The sequence below is a fragment of the Haemaphysalis longicornis genome, unplaced genomic scaffold, assembly GCF_048455015.1.
Source record: "Haemaphysalis longicornis isolate Haplotype H1 unplaced genomic scaffold, Haemaphysalis longicornis Haplotype H1 scaffold_13, whole genome shotgun sequence".
Classification (NCBI taxonomy): Eukaryota; Metazoa; Arthropoda; class Arachnida; order Ixodida; family Ixodidae; genus Haemaphysalis; species Haemaphysalis longicornis.
In genome coordinates, this window is record NW_027526233.1 from 50,836,523 (window position 1) to 50,852,293 (window position 15,771).

Sequence of the window (15,771 nt, forward strand, 5' to 3'; positions counted from 1 at the left end):
CAGTTCTCACGTGGAAGCTCTCCCAGCCCACGCGGGAGAAATTAAATGCAGGAACTACTGGAGGTGAAGTTTCACAACGGCGGAAAAATGAAAACCCTCCAACGACGCAAGGGTGCCCCGAAGACCGTGATTCACGACATGCCCTCATCCCTACGACCCGACGGAACCGTGACGAGACTCGCTTACAAAAGCGGAACTGGACAACTTGGAAGCCTTGCAGCGCAGCGTACACAGAGCAGCACTTCTCCTTCCACCCAACACCTCTACTATCCGCCTCCTTTCAACTGGGACATTTAACACAATCCCCGAGCTCCTCGAAGCCCACCGCCTTAGCCAACTTGCTCGTCTATCCACAACTCCCACAGGTTCGATCATCCTGCAAAAACTCAACCTCACTGCTCCAGGCCCCCCCGCCCACCTTAACCCCCTACCCCTATCTCACCGCGACAACCTCGAAATCCTTCTCCTTCCCCATCACATGCATCCTTATATACACCAACCTCCTTTTGCGGCTGCTATTATCACAGAAGACAGGCCGATCCCAGCAGCGGCAGCCACCATCCGCGCAGCCCACCCCCACGAGGCCGAGGAAGCGGCAATAGCTCTGGCCATAACACACCAACCACCCCCATCTCACATATTCTCCGATTCTAAGACGGCCGTACGAAATTTCGCTCGGGGCCACATCTCCTTCCCTGCTCGCCAAATTCTCCTATCCTGCCCTCCTCCCAACAAAATCATAATCCTGCACTGGACCCCCGGCCACGTGGGCTTTGGCGGTGCGGAACCGGCCCACCTGGCCGCTCGAGGACTCAATTGCCGAGCACCAGACGTGGACGTCTCACAGCATGGCGCACGAAACGCTAGCAAACCCCTGCTTACTTTTAGCGACATTACCACACATTACCGCCTAGAGCGGCTAGAACTACCGCCCCCTCACACGTCTCTTCCTTCACCCTTGGACAGATTATGGCGACAATTACAGACCCATTCCCTCCCCACCAGACACGTCCTCCACCACATCTATCCCACATTATATCCCCGCCCAAACTGCCCGGCATGTGGCGCTCGAGATACCACGCCACACGCCATTTGGGAATGCCCCTCTTTACCCCCGCTCCGTTTACCCAACCCTCCCACTACCTGGCTGGAGGTGACCAGGAGCTCCTCGCCCGAGCTACAGCTCCTGACCGCAGGTAGGGCTCAGGATTACCTGGCGCGCCTCCCTCACCTGAGGGACACTCGCTAGGACTGAGCCTCGTCAGAAATAAAGTTATTCTCTCTCTCACTCTCTCCCGAACACGATAACAGCTAAGCGGCGCGGCCCGTACCCAACATGCCCGAGACGGCCGCTGAGAAGACCTCGAAAACGACGCTGCCCAGTGCCCGACCGTCAACCCGCACAAGCCGAGATGCGACGCCCCGCCACACCTGGAAGTCGAGGAAGGCAGCGTCCGACGTCCAGTTGTCCGTCGACGGCTTTGACGTAGTCACCATCATCTACACTGGAGCCGACTGCTCGGTAATGAGCGGGTCCTTCGTGTCAAAGCTGAAGAAAGTTACGACAAGATGGGACGGTCCGCATATACGCACAGAAGGAGGCCATCTCGTAATGCCATGTGGAACGTGCACATCATGCGTCACCATAGGCGGCACCACGTACCCTGCTGAGTTCATCATTTTGCCTAACTGTTCCCGCGATGTAATTCTCGCAATGGACTGTTCGACGGGCGGCGCAATAATTGATCTGCAGACCAAGTCGATAACTTTTCCCTCCGATCACTCCACGACACCGCAACCGAACCCCGATCGCCGTGCTGCTGTAAAGATCGCCGACGATCACGTCACCTTGCCACCCCGCGCAAGCTTGATGATCGCCGTATACTGTGAGCATGCTGCTACCGACATCGACGCTATCCTAGAGAGTGAGCAAGGAGTAAAGATGGTTCTGTAGTTTATTTCCCCGAAGTCCGGTGTCGATCAGGAACCCAATCGTCCGGGCTCCGGTTGATTTGGCAGGAGGCTGGCAGGGTAATGGTGGTGAAGTTTTTGGAGATGGCGGTCGAATTGACGAACACGAGGCGTTGGTATTGATTAAGTGAAACGGGGGTTTATATACACCTATTTACAGTAGGATAACTGGATACATAAGTAGTAAAAGGAAAAACTTCAAACTTTAGCTAGACGCAAGCTCCGAGTGCTCAAATCACTCGAGCTCCTCAACTTCGTCTAACTCTCCTATTCTGGGAGCGTACACAACCCGCTCGAGAAACGACGGCCGAGACTCTGTCTCGGCGCAAGATCCGTCTAGTTGCCCGGTACGGCGCTGCACCCTAAACTTCCGACGCAGCCTTAACCTCTAACCTAGGGGGCTCACAAATCCCAACCTAGCTTTAACGGTTGCGACTCCTTGTCCGGCCGGAAACTGCCCAGCTCGGCGCTCAGACAAGAACGATTTCCAACTGCCAAGTTCGACCTTACAAAACCTTGAGATCACTCTCTCTCGGGAACGACCCTGTAGCGTTTGTACACGCGTATGGGAGTGCCCAAATTCACGTAGAGAGCTGTCACTAAAGCACGCCACGGAATTTTCAATAAGGCGCCGCCATCTTCGGGTCAACAGCACGCTCGCAGACGAGCAGGTACGTGCGACTGCGCGGGGTGAAAGCGAAAGACGGCGACAGTGCGTCATGCTGACCAGGGCACGTTAACAATGGAGACCCGTGCGGCGCTTGTCCCGACGGCGGTAGTCCCACCACCTCCGCGCGTCGAGCACACGTTCCCAGAATCCGGTGGCACTGTCTGCTCTCTGAATGGGGGATTATCCCGGTGGTATGTGGTGGGCCAGACAATGTGTCTCCCGTGCACGCCGTAACGAATTGGCGACGGCTGCAGCGCAGTGTTGGCAGTGCTACGTCGCTAGACAGAGTTGCGGGTTCTCACGCGCAGCCTGCGCGGCTGGCCACTGACCGCATAAGTGGACCTTACAAAAGGGTTGCTTCTCAACAGCGTTGTCTCCGTCGCAGGAGGCATTACGCGCTTTAAGGAATGCAAATGCAACGTTTTAGTCACCAATATCACCGAGAAGTACCAGCATCTAAACAAGTGCGCTGCAATTGCGTTCCTCGAAAAAACGCAAGAAGCAAGTGAAGTGGTCGTGGTCGCCAACATTGAACGCGCACGCGCAGATGCTTCCAAGCTGCCGCCTCCTTTCGACATGAACCCGGCGCTGCTGCAAGAAGAAAGGAACAAGTTATTGGCTTTGCTGCGTCGCTACAGCGAGTGTTCTTTGTCGAACTCATAGTTACGTCAAACACCTCTGGCGAAGCACCGAATTATAACGGAAGATGGAGCCCGTCCTACCCGACAGTCACCGTACCGCGTCTCTTCACACGACCGGGAAGCCATGTGGACTCAAGTCCACGACATGCAGAGCGACTACATTATACAGCCATCGAAAAGCCCCTGGGCTGCACCGGTCGTACTCGTGAAAAAAAAGACGCCAAATTAGGTTCGGCGTTGACTACCGGCGATTCAACAAAATCACCAAAAAGGACGTGTACCGCCTCCCACGGATCGACGACGCCCTCAGTCACCTCAGCCATACAAAGTACTTCTCATCGATGGATCTTAAGACCGGCTACTGGCAAATTGAAGTGAACGAGAGAGACAGAAAGAAGACTGCATTTATAACCCCGGACGGACACGGCGCCAGCAACGTTTCAAAGAGTCATTGACAATGGGCTAGCTGGCCTGAAGAGGCACGGTAGCCTCGTATACCTCGACGACGTTGTGTTATTCGCAAGTACTTTCGACGAACAACTTGCAAGGTTGGAGTCTCCACTCGAGGCCATTCGCACACGCACACGCCATGTCGCACACGCACGCATGGCTCTCTTTGGAGTTGATGCCGCTTATCTTCGACCCAACGCTATCAAGCTTGGAACAACCAACTTTTCCGGATCTGCCGTGTCTGCAAGCGTATGACGTCACTTGGAAGGCCCAGTGGGACCAGCCTAATGGGACAACGCCGGAAGTCTGCGGCCGGAAGTCTGCCGCAGCCTGGACATAAAGCCGCCGCCGAGCCCTCCGGACTCCAGTGGGGGCGGAAGTACGCTCGCGACCATGTCGCTCACGCGCGCATGGCTCTTTTTGCAGTTGATGCCGCTTATCTCCGAGCCAACGCTATCAAGCTTGGAACTACCAACTTTTCCGGATACTCCGTGTCTGCAAGCGTATCACGTCACTTGGAACGCCCAGTGGGACCAGCCTAGTGGGACAACGCCAGAAGCCTGCCGCAGCGTGGATATAAAGCCGTCGCCGAGCCCTCCGGACTTCAGTGGGGGCGGCAGTACGCTCGCGACCATGTCGTTCACGCACGCATGGCTCTCTTTCCAGTTGATGCCGCTTATCTCTGACCCAATGCTATCAAGCTTGAACAACCAAGTTTTTCCGGATCTGCCGTGTCTGCAACCGTACGACGTCACTTGGAACGCCTAGTGGGACCAGCTTAGTGGGACAACGCCGGAAGTCTGCCGACGGAAGTCTGCCGCAGCCTGGATATAAAGCCGCCGCCGAGCCCTCTGGACTCTAGTGGGGGCGGCAGTGTGCTCGCGACCATCTCGCTCACGCACGCATGGCTCTCTTTGCAGTTCACCGATTATCTTCGACCCAACGCTATCAAGCTTGGAACTACCAACGCTGGTCCCACTGGGCGTTGCAAGTGACGTCATAAGCTTGCAGACACGGCGTATCCGGAAAAGTTGGTAGTTCCAAGCTTGATAGCGTTGGGTCGAAGATAAGTCATGTTTGAGACGGATCAAGATGTCCTGTGTTGAGAGTTTTGGGCGGAGCGTGATCATGGAGTGGGGAAAGACGCCATTTTCTTCCATGTAGTTGGTTATTCGATTTAGGACAACGTGTTCCAATGGTTTCCCTAGGCATGAAGTGCGGGCAATGGGTCTAAGGTTTTCGATGTGTAGTTTTTTGCCTGGCTTAGGTATCATGACAACCTTGGCTGTTTTTCCTGTCTCCCAGCTTATGTTCATGTATCGTGTTAGGGCTTCAATGGACTCATCATCTAGATTTCTCTGCATTTTATTTGTAATACTGTCCGGTCGAAGAGCAGAGCGAGTGCGCAGTGCCAAGATAGCACCCCTAATTTCACTTATAGTGATGATTTGGTCAAGGAGAGAATTGTCATTACCCACGTAGGGGGGAAGTGTCTCACGGGAGCAGTCGCCAATGTCCTGAATGGCTTTGAGATATTCCGTGTTTGTTCCCTGCAATTTGTGGAGATGTATGTTGAGGTTGTGCCTGTGTAGTTTTATTATTTTTAGGGTCAATGAGACCGCGCGGAATGTTCCAGGTTTTGGCAAGACCTATTTCGTAGTCCATGCGATCGCATGTGCTGTGCCAATTTTGACGTGTTAGTTGTTGGGCGTACGTTTCTATATCGCGGTTGAGGGCCGCTAGTCGTCGCCGAAGATTTTGGTTAAGCTTTTGCATTTGGAGTCGTGTGTACAAGCTTTGTAGCAACTTTGCGTCGGCCTGTTGGAGCTCAGCTTCTTCTGGTACAACCTAGTGGCCCGTTTAGCGTCTGCGCGAAGGGTTTCTGCCCAGCTCTCAGTGTTGATAATGTCGGCACCAGAAGTACTAGCTCGCAATGCTGGTAATGTCGCTCCCAGAAGTACCGTCCTCCACGCTTACTGGGTCTCGTTCTTCTGCTCTAAGCGTGCGGAATGCATCCCAGTCGATTAGATGTAGTTTTTTCCCGGACGTTCTTTTGGCTACCTCTGATTCGACCCCAATAGCGACGATGTAGTGGTCCCTGCCAAGGTTTTCCTGAGTGTTTAGCCAGGTTGCTCTCGTACGCATGTTTTTTTGCAAAGGTCATGTCAGGGGTCGTGTCCCCACTGACAGTTTCCAATACGGGTGGGCTGATGCGGATCATTCAGCAAACTGAGACCATCATTGTATAATATTGTTACGTGACGCTAGAAATACGGGCAAACGACGAAGACGACGAGAGACACTGGACGGTGCTCGGTTCGAGGAAGAAGAGGAGAAGGTTGATCGGTCAGCTTGCGAACTGTTCGTTTACGCGCTGCTGCATGCACCCATCGCAGACTGTGTGAACAACGCAAATACGCCTCATTCTTATCCTAACATTGTGGTGGAGGTTGCGGAGTTGGTTTCACCACCTCATCCCGTACCGCTCGCCCGGGCGTACTCCACCCACCACGGAGCTTCGGAGTGGACGCTCTGTTCCTCGCGTAACAATGCCTGGTGATGGAGCGACCGCGACGACGACCCCCCTCGTCATCGTGTCTCACCCCCGAGAGCCTGGAATATTCACCGGCGCGGACGAAACTGATGTGGACGACTGGCTCAGCCTCTTCGAGCGTGTTAGCGCTCACAACAGGTGGGATCCCACCATCATGCTCGCGAATGTCATCTTTTATCTTAAAGAGGAGAGTCCTGCGCGCAAGTGGTTTGAGACGAACGAGACCGATTTGACCAGCTGGGAAGTCTTCAAAACGAAGCTCCGAGAAGTGTTTGGAAAGCCTCTTGGTCGCCAGGTTGCTGCCCGCAAGGAACTGGCATCGCGCGCCCAGACGTCGACTGAATCATACGTCGCATACATCCAGGACGTTTTGGCCCTGTGCTCGAAGGCTGACAGCACAATGCCGGAGGCCGACAAGGTGGGACACATACTGAAGGGCATTGCGGACGATGCATTCCACCTTCTTATATGCAAAGACTGTGCCACTGTAGATTCCATCATTAAGGAATGTCGGCGCTTCGAGGAGGCCAAAGGACGCCGAATAGCCCACAATTTCGCACGACTTCCACACACAGCAGCGACCTCTTCGTGTGAAGATGGCAACCTGCAAGCCCGTATTCCCTGCCTACAAGATCCCGTTCCATCGTCGTCGGACATAACCAAAATCGTGCGCCGAGAACTGGAGGCTATGACCCCTAGTACTGCGGTGCCATACATGCCCGATCGGAACGACCTCCACACCGTTGCCGTTATCCAGGCCGTTGTCCGCGACCAAATAGCCAACATGGGCCTTCACCCAGTGTGCTCGCTTAGCTCTCCGTTCGGACAAGGGTTCAGGTCACCCGGTTCCCACAACGAACGTCCTCCTCCACGCTACCCACGCCGTAACCCCGCTGAGTGGCGTACCCCGGACGATAAACCAATTTGTTTCCATTGCTCCAGAGTTGGCCACATTGCCCGGTACTGTCGCAGCCGCCGGGTCTCATTCTTCCGCAACAGTTACTCCGACTATAGTACTCGACCACCCTTTGGCTACTCCGATGACCGGCAGTACTGCTCCTCTTCCCGTCCTGAGCTGAACCCGACCAACTTTAACCGTCCGCTCACCCGATTCAACCGTTCGCCGTCGCCCCAACGCCGCCAGTCCCGCTCACCACAGCCTCGCCGTCCATCCCCGACGTCCGACTACGCTCGACCTCCTTCGGAAAACTAGGTAATGCAGCTCCCGGAGGTGATGCTGCATTGCCGACCACGCCCGAAAATCCTCTCTTGACCTCGGCTACCCGGACCAATTTAGTGGACGTTGAAGTTGACGGCGTTCCTGTCAGTGCCCTCATCGATACAGGAGCGCATTTATCTGTAATGAGTGCTCATCTTCGCCGCCGTTTACGAAAAGTTATGACGCCACCAAGATCACATCTTGTTCGAGTCGCTGATGGAGGGACACCTGTTGTTATGGGAATGTGCTCTGCTCGTGTTACTGTAGCTGGTCGTCAAACGACTGTTTTGTTCACGGTTCTTGGACGGTGCTCGCATGACCTCATCCTTGGCCTTGACTTTTTATCTGAGCACGCCGCCCTCATTGACTGCTCTACCGGTGTCCTTCGCCTCGAGATGCCGATTTTGCCAGCACCCGATGACGCGCCTGACGAGAAGCTTTCCTCCAAAAAGCACATTCGCTTGGCACCGAGGGCAATAACTTATGTTCCCCTGTCGTGCCGATCCCCAGTTCTCGACGGTGATTACGTAGTGTCACCAATTATTGATGTGCTGCTTGCGCACAACGTGAGCCTACCTCATACCGTTGTTAGTGTTACCAACAACGAAGTCACGTTGCCGTTCCTGAATTTCAGCTTCTGTACACAGGTTCTTCCGCACGGTATGACACTAGCCACGCTGGCGCCGGTTTGTGATTACGAAGTTTCCGCAGCAACCTTTGGCGAACCTCCAGTCGATGCTGAAACACCCAGCCCGACTCCTCCGCGGGAGAATGCCGAACTTTCGAAGATGATTGCAGCTGATCTAACGCCAACGCAAGCTCAAGAACTGCGTTGCGTTTTGGAGTCATACAGCGACATCTTCGATTTCGGTGATCGTCCTTTGGGCCAGACATCCATCGTCCGTCATCGTATTAACACCGGCGACGCCAGCCCTGTGCACAAACGGCCGTATCGTGTATCCCACGCTGAGCGGCTTGTTATCCAAAAAGAGGTGGACAAAATGCTTGATCGAGACATCATTGAGCCATCCTCAAGTCCTTGGGCGTCACCAGTCGTCCTGGTTAAAAAGAAAGATGGAACGTGGCGATTCTGCGTGGACTACCGGCACCTTAACAAAATCACAAAAAAGGACGTCTATCCCCTTCCAAGAATCGACGATGCGCTCGATTGCCTTCATGGTGCCGCGTACTTCTCTTCCATTGATCTCCGCTCCGGCTACTGGCAGGTTCACTGTCGATGACAAGGACCGTGAAAAGACGGCTTTTATCACACCGGATGGACTCTACCAATTCAAAGTAATGCCCTTCGGACTTTGTAATGCCCCAGCAACGTTCGAGCGAATGATGGACTCTCTCCTCCACGCCTTTAAATGGTCGACTTGTCTTTGCTATCTTGATGACGTTATCGTCTTTTCTCCAACGTTTGCGACCCACCTCCAGCGACTGTCGGACGTTCTGGCCGTTTTTCGCCGAGCCGGACTTCAACTTAACTCTTCCAAATGCAAGTTTGGACGAAGGAAAATCACCATCCTCGGCCACCTGGTCGATGCTAAAGGAGTGCAACCTGACCCCGACAAGATTGAAGCTATGCGAAAATTTCCCGTTCCACGCTCAGCAACAGATGTGCGCAGTTTTGTCGGTTTGTGCTCCTATTTCCGCCGCTTCGTCCAAAATTTTGCCGAAATCGCCAAACCCCTTACCGAACTTCTCAAGAACGATACTCCATTTGCTTGGGGCCCTGAGCAAGCCGCAGCCTTTTCTCACCTCGTCGACACTCTGACCAGCTCACCAATCTTGGGCCACTTCGACCCTTCTGCTCCCACGCAGGTGCGCACTGACGCCAGTGGCCATGGCATCGGTGCTGTGCTCGCCCAAGTCCAGTGTGGTCACGAGCGGGTGATTGCGTTCGCGAGCCGGCTCTTGTCCCCCGCAGAACGAAACTATTCCATCACGGAACGCGAGTGCCTTGCGCTGGTGTGGGCTGTCGGAAAATTTCGACCGTACTTATATGGTCGCGATTTCACCGTAGTCACAGACCACCATGCGCTCTGCTGGCTGTCCTCTTTAAAAGACCCCACCGGGCGGCTTGGTCGTTGGGCACTACGACTGCAAGAGTACACCTTCAACGTCGTTCACAAGTCTGGATATTTGCACAAAGACGCCGACTGTCTATCCCGTTACCCCGTCGGTACTCCGGACACCGCTGACGCCGCTGACGATGCCCACCTCTTGGCAATATCCGACTTTCTCCAGATGGGCGAAGAGCAACGCCGTGACTCTTCATTGCGCGCAATAATCGAACGCCTCCAATGTGACCCATCTGACCCATCTCTACGAGCTTTCCTCCTCCGTGAGGGAGTCCTCTACCGTCGTAACTACCGCTCGGATGGGCCTGACGTCCTCCTTGTAGTACCTGAACACTTGCGCCTAGATGCCCTCCAACAGCTTCACGACGTCCCCTTGGCTGGCCATCTCGGTGTTGCCCGCACTTATGCCCGCGCCCGCCACCGATTCTTCTGGCCTGGTCTTTATAAGACGGTCAAGCAATACGTCAACGCTTGCGATTTGTGCCAGCGCCGCAAGAAATTGTCAGTGCTCCCTGCAGGTCCCCTTCAGCCCGTGGATATTCCGACCGAACCATTCTTCCGCGTCGGCTTGGACCTCCTTGGCCCTTTCCCTTCATCGCTGTCCGGCAACAGGTGGATTGCGGTTGCTACCGACTACGCGACCCGCTATGCTATCACCCATGCCCTGTCAACAAGCTGTGCCACTGATGTCGCCGACTTCCTCCTAGAAAACGTCATTTTGCAGCACGGCGCTCCGCGGGAACTCCTCACAGACCGTGGTCGTTCCTTTCTTTCCAAAGTCGTCGCCGACCTGCTGCGCTCGTGCTCCACCCGACACAAGTTGACCACAGCATACCATCCCCAGACAAATGGTCTGACCGAACGCTTTAATCGAACACTCACCGAAATGCTGGCCATGTATGTATCGTCTGATCACAAAGACTGGGATGCCGTGCTTCCATATGTAACATTCGCTTATAACTCTTCATGCCATAATACCACCGGCTATTCCCCGTTTTATCTGTTGTACGGTCGAGAACCAGCTTTGCCAATGGACACTTTACTGCCTACGCCCACGACAGCCTACGCGCACGACGCCATTACGCGGGCTGCGCTGGCACGTAACGTCGCTCGCGCGCGGTTGTGTGATTCCCAGGTGGCCCAAAAGTCCCGTTATGACGATAAGCACCGCACTGTGTCTTTTCCGCCTGGCTCTCTGGTGCTCTTGTGTACGCCTCTTCGCCGTGTTGGCCTTTCCGCAAAGTTGATGCCCCGTTACACCGGACCTTATAAGGTGCTGCGGCAGGTGACGGATGTCACGTACGAGGTTTTTCCTTTACTGCCCTCCACATCCCAAGCGTCTCCTTCATCGGACATTGTTCACGTATCTCGCCTCAAGGCCTATCGGACGCCTGCCGATAGCGGCTCCTAGCCAACACCGGGACGGTGATTTCGCCGCCGGGGGGGTCATGTTACGTGACGCTAGAAATACGGGCAAACGACGAAGACGACGAGAGACACTGGACGGTGCTCGGTTCGAGGAAGAAGAGGAGAAGGTTGATCGGTCAGCTTGCGAACTGTTCGTTTACGCGCTGCTGCATGCACCCATCGCAGACTGTGTGAACAACGCAAATACGCCTCATTCTTATCCTAACAATATTATTGGTTGAGTAGTTGATTTAAAGGAGCCATGAAGGCAAAATGCGTTTATTTGAAAGATTAGTGTTTTTAGTGCCCCCAGCACCTGTCCAGCAGCAAACAATGCGTAAATCACTGTGAAATTAAACAATTTAACACAAAAGTTTCATTCTCCCGCTGAATCATGTGTTTCGTTCTGTCTGTGATTACCTGTCCAGATCAAGTCTTTAAGCGAACATTAGTAGGCTGGCTGAGGCTGCGGTGTACGGTAGAATGCCTTGTTTACCGACAGTTCTCTTAGACTGCACCACAATGCCGCTCAGGATCGCTGTCCACACTTGATCTGTTTTTTACCAGATTTGCACCTGGTTTATCTTTGTAATGGTTTACGGTAATCATCTCGTGAAACATTGAGTATGGTCGACAAACAGGGTCACGTCGTTAATGCCAATTGGCCAGTGTAATGTGAGACAATCCCAAAGCACCGGACTTCGCTGTGCAGCTATTATAAGCATAGTGCTCTACGCAATACTGCTTTTAAGTTAGAAGCACCAGTGCGTACTGCTGTGGTTTTGGGGGCTGCAGCCTTGTCAAGCTGTCTACTCCAGCTTTTTTACCACCCCTTTCTTTGTGTCTCTGTTCATGAAGCACTGAAAGTTGTAATGCAAATAAATTGAGTTTTAGGTCAAAAATTTTGTGAAATGGCTAATTGCTGTTGCTTTTCCTCTCCCTTTTTAGGTGATACCACCAAACAAGGCAGAGGGTTCAGTTTGTAAAAAATAAATTGTATGTATTTTGAGTTCAACCCAACTCTTCTGCCAGAAACTTTTGCAGGCAGAGCTACAGGCTGTGCCTGCGTGCATGCATATGGTAAAAATGCGTGATCAGGCATAGTGGGATGGCATGGAACTCCGGTGTTTTTTTTTACATCTGGTCACAGTCTCTGCATGGGCCAGACCATATGTAAGAAATATAGCAGCAGTTTTGGGATGAACGAACAAATTGGCATTTTATGGTGGCCGAAATGCAGATTTATATCTACCAATTACAGAATTGTTGATTGAGAGTGGAGACCCTATGTATGCTAGTTACGGGATTTCCAGTAGCAGAAAATGGACACCTTACATTTTAGCTGTCACGGAATGTTCGTTATTGAGGTGAAAGAGTCTGTTACAGGTTTTTTTTAATCCTGAAACTGCCCAGCTTAGAAATTACGGAAAGTGCTTAGCAGTAAATTACCTTCACGTTTTTCGGTAAATCACAGTTTTTTTTTAATTAACCATTAGGGACAGAACCGACAAATTTCCCTGCAGAATTGCTAAACGGGACATGTTCCATACATTTTCCCGCAACTTGTCGGAATTTTTGAAAAAAATTTTCTGTTGTGGACAAACACGAGAAATATCTCTGCAACACTGCCAAACGGGACGAATTCCGTACGCTTTTTTTCATACATTGACGGAATTTCACGGGACATTTCCCATTGTGGACAAAAATGAGAAGTTTCCCTGCAATACTGCTGAACAGGACATCTCCCGTACATTTTTTCCCTTGAAGTGACGGAATAGTGTAGAACATTTCCCACTGTGAAGAAACACAATAAATTTCCATTCAATGCCCCCAAACAGGGCATGTTATGTTCAAATTTTCCCGTCAATTGACGGAATTGTTTTACAGTGTTGTATTGCTGCGAGTGAGTTGCTGGATCCCCGCCTGTTTGATGCTGACGCAGCTTTGCCGACCAACGGAGGATGGCCTGCTCAACCACCGGCGGGGGCGAGCGCAGCCCGGGGAGCTACCGCCAGTTGCTGCTCCGTCCCGCTGGGCCACCGACATTCCGGCAGCCAACCGTTCGGGAGGACCTGCGGACAAAGCGGCCACGGAACCCAGGAGGCGGCGGGATCTCGCGCTTACGCGAGCGGCTCGAGCCTTAAGGCAGCCGCAATACTGGGCGTGGCCGTTCCTGTTACCAGCTCGACCTGGGAGTGGGGGTCGCATCATGGCTCGACCCCGGCGTTCGTCGGCTGAAGGTGCAGTCTACCCCCGGGCCTGCCAACCTGTTGTGCTGCCCGACTGCGAGAGACTCGGAACCAGTGCAATGTGTTTGCGCGTTTGTGAGACGAGCATCGCGACGGCAGCATCGTGTGGCGAAGATTGGTGTGGAATGGCGTAGGAGTGGCGTTTAGTGGCAGTTTTTCTGACTTTGAGTGTGGTGACGAGTGTTGTGTAACGTGGCGTCACTTGAGCTCAAAGGGCATCCAGTCTTTAGGGGGGAGGGGTGTGGGAATCGCCGAGAACCGCTATCCCGACGTGGGCCGCGATTCAAGAGAGACTAGTGCCATAGAGAAATACAAAATAAGAAGAGTGGACACACGGGCTTATCGCGGCCGAGTGGCCTGACTCCCGCACCATCCGGCAGTCGGCGCAAGTGGTAAAAACTATATATCTAAAATTAGGCTAACACACAAAATTATACTTCTAAAATTTTGTTACACATTAGACTACACACTTTTATTTGTGTAATAAGTTGAATGGCAGTGAATGTAAATTTGTGTGGCTTCTTTGTGCCAAGCCTGGCCAAGCCGCAAGCGCAAGCCGCCATTTGGCTCTTTCGGCACCGTTTGCAGGTGCGTTTCTGCAGCCTCGTGCTAACCTGTGTTGTGAAGAAGGAAACGCCGACCGCTTTCTTTGCGACATCGGTTTTGCATCCTGAACGACAGGTGAGACTTTCTTTTTTTAAAGTGCTGGTGTCGCATATCATATTTACGTTTCCTTGTACTGCAAACGCTGCGAGCGTCAGGGAATTAGGCATACCTAGTGCTGCGTCTTTAGGTTAAGCGCTTTGGAAACGTCCCGGAAAGGCGTAGGACACAATTTTTTAGCTGGACGTAGTGATATTTTAGGCTAATTGTGCCGTTTTATCTAGCGCTGAGGGATGCCAGCGGTACGCGCCTGTCGTCGCACGTTGCGTTTACGTGCCGCAAACGACGGCGGTGAGTTGCGGAAGTGGCCGGCCAGCCGGCGGTCCGTAGGCGAAGCAGGCGTTGTGCGCTGTCGCTCACTGAATTAAGTGAGCCGCAGGCTGCGTTGTATTATACTAGCTAGCCATTGCTAGCTTGGCCAACTATTACTGCTATTATTTATTATGGCCGTGATGCACTGCAAAGCCGTCCGGGCTAACGTACACGACGACGTAGCCGTATCTGCATTAATTTGGCTTATCTGGGCATAACCAGCAGCCGTACACTCATTGTAAGTTTTACACATGGGTGCATACCAAGCTGCCTGCGTACAAAGCGAACCCACTTGCCGACAGCGATAACGCGCGCGCGTCGCTTCGCTTTGGCGCGTCAGGCACGGTAAAACCCGTCTTGTGATGGCAGATAACAGCTTTGCTCGAAGCGGGGTGAGTGCGCAGTGCATTGAAACCTTCAAATTTGGTCTTCATTCTACATCGTATATCAATTCCGGTATCGCAGGCATTGCATAGAACTGTTCCCCACTTGCCGTTTTAAGTGCGAATGCACTTTATAAGCGACCCCAAACCTTCCACCGCCGGCGGCGGCGTCCGCAGTCCTCCTCTCCCTTGCAACGGCGTGGAGCGGAGAGGAGCGTCGGTAGCAACGGCGCGGTGACGTCACTTCACCACGTGACCGCGCTCGCTCCGCCTCCTCGCCGTGGCTGCGCGGGTGCGTGCCGCTCCCCGCACCGCTCCTCGCGCCGTGACGTCATGGTATGACGTCACAGCGCGCCTCCTCTCCCCAGCAGCTGCCGCGCGCCTCTCTCTCCACCGTGACGTCACACTCTCTCCTCTCCCCCTCGCTCGGCTGCAGCTGCCGTGCGCTGCCGTCCCTCTCCCCTTGCGCTCGCCTCCTCTCTCAGCCACCTGGCTCGGCGCGCTCGGCGCGGCGTACCCTCCTATATATGCAGCGATAAACTGCCAGACCTCCGTGGGTCGGCTCGCGCGCGCTCACGGGCGAATTCCAACGGATTTTAACTTTACTCCCCCTCATAGCATCACCCCGTGCATTCGCACTTAACCATGTTCACCCTCGGGGAAATGCTTGGGAGTTTTTTTCAAGCGTTTGCTCTTTTTTTAGTCGTGTTTTCTCTAGTGATATTTTGGCTAGTTTCATAAAACAGGCATTGCGCAGATTGCACCTATTCAGTCGGAGCTGTGTGTGTTCTTGTCATGTTTTTCAGGGCATGGCCTCTGGCGGTCAGTACGACGCTCACTGCTGCTTGCCATGGTGCCTACACAGCGCCCAAATATACTTTAGCCAGGTGACCGTTCTCGGGATGCGTTTCTTTCGCGAGCCCATGGGGCAACAGATTTGTCTAATCTTTGTATTACGTTCAGTTCTTTCTCGCTCTTCGTCCTGATTTTACAAAAAAGACAAAGATATTCAGGCTATGTGAGCAGCATTACCATTTTTGTTAACCCCAACAAAGCTGAACTGCATTAAGAATTTGCCTAGCTAGTGTCGTGAAATTACAAAGACCCATAGTTTTACTGTTGCTAATAGCTTGACCGCATGATTGCTGAATAGAATAGGAGAACT

The 15,771-nt window shown here is 53.2% G+C and overlaps 1 protein-coding gene across 1 annotated transcript; it reads left to right on the forward strand.

Annotated features, from left to right (window-relative positions):
• Positions 1–6,190: 6,190 nt before the first annotated feature.
• Positions 6,191–7,499, forward strand: LOC144163828 (uncharacterized). The gene has a single exon (XM_077694520.1). The coding sequence runs from the start codon at positions 6,282–6,284 to the stop codon at positions 7,497–7,499; it is 1,218 nt and encodes a 405-aa protein (XP_077550646.1). The 5' UTR covers positions 6,191–6,281.
• Positions 7,500–15,771: the final 8,272 nt, after the last annotated feature.

Bases quoted from the DNA above. Each gene is read 5' to 3' on its own strand.
- LOC144163828 (XM_077694520.1), top strand. From the start codon at position 6,282: ATGCCTGGTGATGGAGCGACCGCGACGACGACCCCCCTCGTCATCGTG.